This window comes from Antrostomus carolinensis, unplaced genomic scaffold (genome assembly GCF_000700745.2).
Source record: "Antrostomus carolinensis isolate BGI_N321 unplaced genomic scaffold, ASM70074v2 scaffold12903, whole genome shotgun sequence".
NCBI lineage: Eukaryota > Metazoa > Chordata > Aves > Caprimulgiformes > Caprimulgidae > Antrostomus > Antrostomus carolinensis.
The window spans coordinates 82,452-90,488 of record NW_010303200.1 but is presented as its reverse complement, the minus strand read 5'-3'; the positions used below and the strand labels follow the sequence as shown (position 1 = coordinate 90,488).

General features: G+C 36.4%; 1 protein-coding gene across 4 annotated transcripts in view; it reads left to right on the top strand.

The window, feature by feature from the left end:
* DAB1 (DAB adaptor protein 1) overlaps positions 1 to 8,037 on the top strand; it is a 111,521-nt gene that overhangs the window by 73,287 nt on the left and 30,197 nt on the right. For 3 of the 4 annotated variants that reach the window (XM_029084025.1, XM_029084026.1, XM_010164018.2), the window contains exons 4-7: positions 945 to 1,076; positions 1,701 to 1,820; positions 2,415 to 2,453; positions 3,807 to 3,872. In XM_029084025.1, the coding sequence (XP_028939858.1) occupies positions 945 to 1,076; positions 1,701 to 1,820; positions 2,415 to 2,453; positions 3,807 to 3,872 (357 nt within the window). The remainder of the gene's footprint in view (positions 1 to 944; positions 1,077 to 1,700; positions 1,821 to 2,414; positions 2,454 to 3,806; positions 3,873 to 8,037) is intronic. The other variant, XM_010164019.2, reaches the window with a different exon arrangement.

Below are 8,037 nucleotides of genomic sequence, written 5' to 3'. Positions count from 1 at the left end.
GGACCTCAAAAGAATTCTTTGTGCGGCTTTGCCTGCTCTCAGAAATAGCATTATCCCTAGATGATAGAAGAGCAGGTCAATATATCAGAAGGTAGAAATTTGTACTAATAGATTGTTTTAGATAAACTTTTCAAGGACATTATTCTAAGTAGAAGTACTTAAGTATTACTTTGGTAATAACATACTATTTAGGCTGAAACAAGAAAGATGCTGGTACTCTGAGACATGCTTATAGGAGTCCTGGCTCCGGGGAGAGTTTTACTTATACATTCAAAACAAAATTGAATCTTTCTATTATTACAGTTGACCAAAGTAGGATTTTAAATAAAATATAAACTTTTATATTTAGGATTGATTTCAAGTTGGATAATTGCATTTCCATGTATTTTGTGGGAAAAATAAATTTTTGGAGTTCTGTTACTGCTTTAAATGAAATATCGCTTGCTGGCTGATGCTGAGTGTTGCAGAGACAAAGCAATTCTGGTGTCAGTTCTTAGAGAGACGGGATATCTCAGCTCCAGCTCTGCAACCCGTGCAGATCAGTCTGTTCTCAGGCTCATCCTGGATGAAGCTACAGGTAGTGGCTGCTGCTTCTTTTATATACCTACAAATATTGATTCTGTACCTAGGATGCTGTGTAGGTAGTAACTAGGTAACATGACATTTTCTATTGAATTATATCTCACCAAAAGATACCGAGAAAAATATTATATTGAAGCTTTTAGTCAAATTATTAAAGCAAGTCAAGTTCTGCTAGGTTTTGAAAAGATAATAGGCTTAAAGAGTTCAGATATTAATTGATTTTGATACTAGGTTATGTTTGTTTGGTTTAATTTCAAAGGTGCATTGAGATCTAGGTAAAGCACTGATGAAAGAGAATTATACAGCTTTTTAATGGAACATTTTGATGAGTATTTCTTACTGTGTTTTGTTTATTTTAATAGCTACTACAGCACCACCATGCAGTTCATGAAATTTCATACATCGCAAAGGATATCACAGACCATCGAGCATTCGGATATGTATGTGGAAAGGAAGGAAATCATAGATTTGTGGCAATAAAAACTGCCCAGGCAGTAAGTATCAGATCACTGTCATTTTCTATAGTGTAACTCAATAGAAAAGCTGTGTTCATAAGAAGCTGTTGAAGAGGTCAGTCTTGTATTGTTTATGATTGCACTAGACTTGTCACAAGTGTCTGCTTAGGTCTGCTTAAATAGCAAATTAATGAAACCAGCTTGAGAAAAAGGGAATGTATCTCACCATTTCTGATTTTTCATTGCGTGTTTTTTTTATAATTAGTTATTGTTTTCCTTTCTATCTAAACTAGACTGGGCACAGATAAGTTTGGTTATGTTCCTATACTCATTTAAGCAGAAAATTATGGATACCGAGTAGCTACTTTGCATATAGTCTACTGTAAATCCATTGTGTGAGAAACCACTAAGAAATATGCCTTTAGATTTATATATATGCCTTTTATATTCATAATGCCTTTTATATTCCTAATTATAATTATCAGTAATTTGCAAATATAGTTAGTTTGATAGAGATTAAGCAGAGCTTGGATGCTAAGTAATTCTGTATGAAGTTCTCTCCAATGTGGAGATGCTATAACTGCTTTATCAGCAGGATGGCATAAGAGGTATATATTTTCCCATATAGACATTTTCTTTTCCTTCCTGCTTTTGCTTCCATAGGCTGAACCTGTAATTCTGGACTTGCGAGACCTGTTTCAGCTCATCTATGAACTGAAACAAAGGGAAGAAATGGAAAAAAAGGCACAAAAGGACAAACAATGTGAACAAGCGGTATACCAGGTACACACATAAGCTTAGACTACTGCCAAGAAAAGTATGGTTTGGAGTATCCCTCCCAAAGTTGCTCCAGAGAGGCACTGAGCATCCTCAGCATTTTTTAACAGCAGTGGGTTTGAATGGTGCTAGCTTCAAATGGACAAACATGAACCTAACAGCCATTGTGAGCTCAGAAGTTAGGATTAAAGAATGATGAAAGCTATCACCTGGGGTATGATGAGCATGTTTAGCACCTGGAAATGGTCTGTTCATTTCCAGCATAGTGTGTCTTCTAACTGAGAAGCAAAGCTTTAGTTGAAGGTCGGTGTGTTGTAAGTCAGGTTTTTAACAGTGTCTGATACTTGAAGGAAGATTCAGTGTATTTCTGAATGTGTGTATTTGAATCAAATGAAGTAAGGTGCAGATTGTTAAACTCAGATGAAACTTAATAAAGTTACTTTGTACAATAATACGACTTTATACTAAAGAAAGAAAACTGTATACTTACCTGCCCATTATTGCTTATTTCTTTACTGTCCTTTAATTTCTGAATACAGTTCTTTTATCTCCGCTGTTTATGTTCTTTGCTTTACTGCCTGTCCTCTTACTTTGCTGTAGACAATTTTGGAAGAAGATGTAGAAGATCCTGTATACCAGGTAATTTCTGAAGCTGTATGACCTTGGAGTTTCAGAAATGACTAGATATATGTTATCTTCAAACACAGCCAAAACCTTTAACAAGATGTTTTGAAATTTAGTGAGATAGGTCTTCTGAGAAACTTGTGAGATTCTTCTTCTACTTGGTACAGCAAGTAGCATATTTAGAGATTAAGCTGTAAGTAATAGCATGATATATCTGTGTAGAACAGAATATTTCAGTTGGAGTCTAGAAATACCAGATTAAATATGTCATAAATATTTCCTAAAATGTGGCTCGTGAGTCCAGATTTTAAGTTTCCCAATGAGATTTGTCATAATTTTTTAATACAAACTCTAACTGAAAAGGGTTTGGGACTTTGGGAATGAGGGAGGTGACGTCTTGTTCTGATAGTAATAAATTGACATTTTGTTTTTGTCTTCTATGGGGCCAGAATTTAATTCAGTGAGTGAATATTTGGGAAAAAACAACAGTGGAATTGATGTTACAACATACTCCCTTGTTGGTGTTTGGGCTATGATTTAATAATAGATCTGAAATTTAAGTCTTGTTTCATCCAAGCAAAATGTCTTGGAGCAAAGATGATTATCAGAAATATGTCAATATATTAATGTCTGATACCTAACTGAGTGTCAAGAAGAAAAACATGTAATTTCATTCTCGTGTTTTTGTGCTGAAACAAAATATATGATAGTTTACCTTTTTTTTTTTTTCCTGGAGATTTTGTGTTCTTCCACTTAGGCATGTCAGTGGGAGGCACCCTGAAAGAAACAGATTCAACCATTAGCGAATACTGAACAGTGCCTAAGGTGCAGCAAGGAAGATGATAAGAATTAGGATGCTCTAAATTACTATTCAGCTTTTATAATGTCAGGAGTTTTACTTTGTGCTCTTCACAATAAAGCAAGAACCTGAAAATGAAAAGTGTTTTGACAGCCTTTTGCCATGTGGCCTGTTACATGAGCACCAGCCTATTCTCCCAGTTTGGATTTAGCTGGTTTTGTTCATAGATAATAAATATATGTGGAAATAATTGCCGTCATGTAAAAGAGGCAAAATTCACGTTTACTTCAGAAAATTAATATTGGGCCACAGGCGGTCTCCCTAGTGAGAGAGAATTAGGAAGTTGCTCTAATGATCATTAGAGGAGATTTAGGTCTATTCGTTGCCGGTTTATGAAATATGAAACAACCTTACTCTGCGCTTTCCAACAAACCGATTGTCCTGCTGCCAGCCTGTGCTTTGAACTTGTTTCTTTAATGCCTGTCTGTGTTTTTATGTGGAATTCCAAATGGCCTTTTTTCCCTTCTGTTTCATCTTTGACTTTTCCTCTCTGGCGGCTGGTGTAATAGTACATTGTGTTTGAGGCTGGACACGAGCCAATCCGTGAGCCTGAAACGGAAGAAAACATTTATCAGGTATAAAATCGCTACCTTCGGTGTTTTCATTGCAACGGTTGCAAGCATTTCGTAAAGTACATTTCATATATGGGTCACTTCTATTAGTTTTCATTCATCACAAAAATGTCTGGCATTTCATTTTGATGGCATGACGTGAATAATCTGCCTGATCTCAGTGTGATTTTTCTGTTGTTTGTCATTTCAGCTTCTGCAAATTTTATTAACTTTGTCAACTTAAAAAGTGTCTTAAGCTTTTACATACACCATGTAAGGTGATACCTAGTGGATTCTTTTTTTCTGTTAATTTTTTGAAACTTTTACACCTATTCTAAGAAATAGATACTGAAATCTTATGGAAGGCAGACCATTCCAGCAATTATTAAAAAGACATTTTGATAGTATTTCTCTTCTTTCTGGCTAACCAAGGAAATAACTGAACAAAACCTAAGATCTCTCAATGGATATCCCCCCCAGACTGGGGAAAATATTTTCAGAGTTCATATGTTATGTTAGAGGCCAAGCTTGCATTCTTCACACTGACAAAAAATTGCATTGAAAGCAATGTAAAATAATCTTTTGTCATTCAATTTATCCTCGAGGGATTGGTACAGGGTTTATTAAAATATAATGTAATTGATTTGTATCACATGCTAGAGGCAAATCTGGAGATAGACAGAAATCTCTGAATGCTGTAAGAAAATTTTGATTTGAGGGGGTAATTTAATATGGAGGGGAAGGAGATTCAAACGGTGATTAAGCATTTCATCTAGCTGTAGTAGGGATTGATCTGCTAATAGGAAAAGCTTTTTTAAGGTAGACAGGAGAAGGGAAAAAACAAAACAATAAGGAAAGGTATTTTTTTAAGTAATGAGAAAAGGTAGGAAGATAATAGAAAAAATGAAAGGGTAAGCCAAACTAGAAAGAAGCTAATTGTGAAGAGAAATGCAAGTGAAACATTAAAAAATAACCATTTCATAGACCTCATCACAGGGTTATTAAGATAAGATTAATTTAGCTGTTGGTTTCCTGGCACTCCATGACACAGACTAGAATGTGCATCTTTCTGCATCTCTAGACCAAGACATGCAAAGCTCTCAAGTTGAGAGTATGCCTGCAGTTGAAAATTTTCTACCACATAGTGTTGGAAGTTCTGCTATTTTCAGGAAAGCAATCTGTTAAAAAATTACTACTCTACTTGTCAGTTTTATTCTAGAAACAAAAATCCCATGACAACTACATTCAGACAAAAAAAATCTGATTGTTCCTCGAAGTGTGAAGCTTTCAGTGACATTGTTGAGAAGTACTGGTGGAAGCAACCAGAATGAGGTCATCATTCCCAGTGTTTGGCAATCTTAGAGCAGACTCTGGTGGGTAGGGAAGAAGTAGGAACTGTATTCTGAGGAATGGTCTAAAGAACAGGAGGACTTTCTGGACATTTTCTTAAAATGGAAATAGAAGATGTTAGCATATAATGAGGTCTTGCCTCATCTCGAGGTACTACTGTTACTGTCCTGTAGGTCACCAGAGAATTGCTCAAGGCTTCATATGACAGTGTTGGGATGTGATGAAGTTTTTTCCTCCCACAGTGGTGCACAGAAAATACCTGTGATAAATAATATGCCATATTCTCAGTATATGCAGTTTGCAATTGTCCTTCTCTGTGTTTACTGCAGGCAATACCTTGAATAAAGCAAATGCTGAATTTAGGGAGCTACGAATCTTTTTCTATTATCTGTTGTAACTGACAGACACTGAAGTATCACTACCGTAAACTTGCCCAGAGCCATGAGCTTCCTAGTTCCTAATTCCTAGTTCCCGTGGACTTTGTGAGCTTCGGCTTGCTATAAATCTGGGTTCTGACAGCTCAGATCTTACACTCAGATCATGGGCAAAATCGTTTCCTCTTACAAGTTCTTGATGATGTCAGAACCATCCAAGCTACTATTACAAATGAAATTAGGAAAGGTCCTTTTTTCTTTCACGGATTTGTTTCTTTGGTGGTTTTTTTTTGTTTATTTGTTTGGTTTTTAGTTTGATGTGAATTGGTGCCAACTTTTATTATTTACTAGAAAACCTTCCTTATCCTACACTTTGGTAAGCGTGTCTGTTCAGTAACCTCATGGATCCTTACTTCAGGCTCACCAAATCTTTCTTCTGGTGCTGCTCTGTTCTTTCAACCAAGAGCTGGTAGGCAAAGAATTCACTTCTCCCTTGGTGGAAAAAATTCCTACCCAGTGGGTAATTGGAGATGGAAGTTATGTGCTGAAAGTGACAATTTCCATTTCTTTTTAACATAGTAGAGGTCACAGTTTTCTTTTTAAACATTCTTTCTCTATCTGTCACCTTTCTTTGATACATTACCCCAAAGACTGTCTGTGTCTGTCTGCTGTTTTAATATTGTCTATGAAAGTTACTCTAATGTGTTAGGCAAGGACTTGATCACTGAGCATGTACCAGTCCTCTCACTTAGGGTCAGATTTCTTAATAGCATCTCTTTGCCTGTCTGTTTTTTTATGGTAGTGAGGTGGGGATGGGATTTTGTGTATGTAGCAGCATTGGTCTCTATGGAGAGGTAAGTTCTGCTCCATCAGGAGCTGACAACCTGAGATGGGGGTTTCTGAGTTGCTATGCTTGTATTGCTGGTAAGATGCAAGTACATCAAAATGGTTCACAGCCTGTCACAGAGCCAGAGCTGTCAGCAGCAACACTGCTGGTACACCTTTGCTGACATTGCTAATCAATGAAGAAACAGGAGAAATCCCTTGCAGATCCCCAGTCTACGTAGCAGTGCAAAAAAGCGTGATGATACGTAGCAAGTAAAGGCGACAGGAAGACAGGTAGTATCAAGTTGGAAGAGAAAAATGTCTTTCAGAAAAATTCCTCTGTCTTGATAGTAGAGGTCAGAAGCTTTTCTTTAATGTAATTATAAGCTGGAGTAAGAGAGACGGGATCAATAGTACAGGGAAATGTTCATTCCATAATAAGGTGTGGATAGGAGTGTGCAAACTGAGATGACCTCATGGAGAAGTTGACTGATGGGGAAACTTTCCAGAGAGAAAAGAAAAATATGTGCTGCTGATAGTTTATAAATATAAATCTTACTGCATTTGTCCTCTTTTTATGAAAACTAAACTTTCCACTGACTTACTAAATACACCATTTTTGGCTCCTGTTCTTGCACCATTGCTTAACAGTCTGTAAAAAGAGAGCGCTTTATTTCCACAAAATTAAATTGTTCCACTCTTACCAGTTTCAAATTATCCAATGTCATAGGTGGTTTTAGTGGAAGAAGACAGTAATTTGAGAAAACTAAGGCAAGCAAGTCATTCCCAGGATAGGAATCCATGCACCGTTTCCCATGAAGACTTTGACATTTAAACATGGGCAAGAGAATGTTTGAATGGTAGAGAGAGTTTTTGATATACTGTGCAGAATAAGAAATAATAGCACATCTCAGTGAATAAGTAACATTCCTTCAGCTTCCCCCAAAGCAGACCTACTCTAATATCAGAACTCTGATGTATTTATTATCTTGGAAAACAAAAACATAATAATTTTTTGTTGTATCTACAGTATTATTTCTCCTGTTAACCTGTGAGGTTTCATTAATGTCTAAAATATAACCTTCTTATGCTGAATGCCTTTGTTCAGTGGAAAAATAGCGGTGATTTGCTTTGAGCATTCGTGTCTGTTGAAAGCATGTTCTTACTGTTCTTTTTTACTTGTGTCATTTACAATGGACGTTCAGTGCTTCTAGGAAGGAAAAGAAATGTAATCACAAATTATAAATGTGTAAACCAGCAGTCTTTAGGCAAGCAAAGTCCAGTATTAGAAAGCAACTGAATTTACATGAGCAGGTTATACATGCCCAAGGTGTGAATCATGACTGTTGACTCAACTAAAGACTCACCCCAAGTTTTTTAAGTGCATCTTCCCCTGTCCATGCGAGGCTGTTGACTTCAGCTCCTTGGCTGTGTCAGACTCAGACAGGTCAGTAATTCCTGAATAAACTGGCAGAATTGTAACCAAACATCACTTAGAGCAGCTGCAGGGCCCCATCACTGCAGGGGTACATCTTATGGCTTTACTTGACTTAAATAAATAAATTAAATAAAATAAATAAATTACATTAAATAAGTAATTAAAAGGGAGAAATCTAATGCCATAGGCTGAACATCTCTTT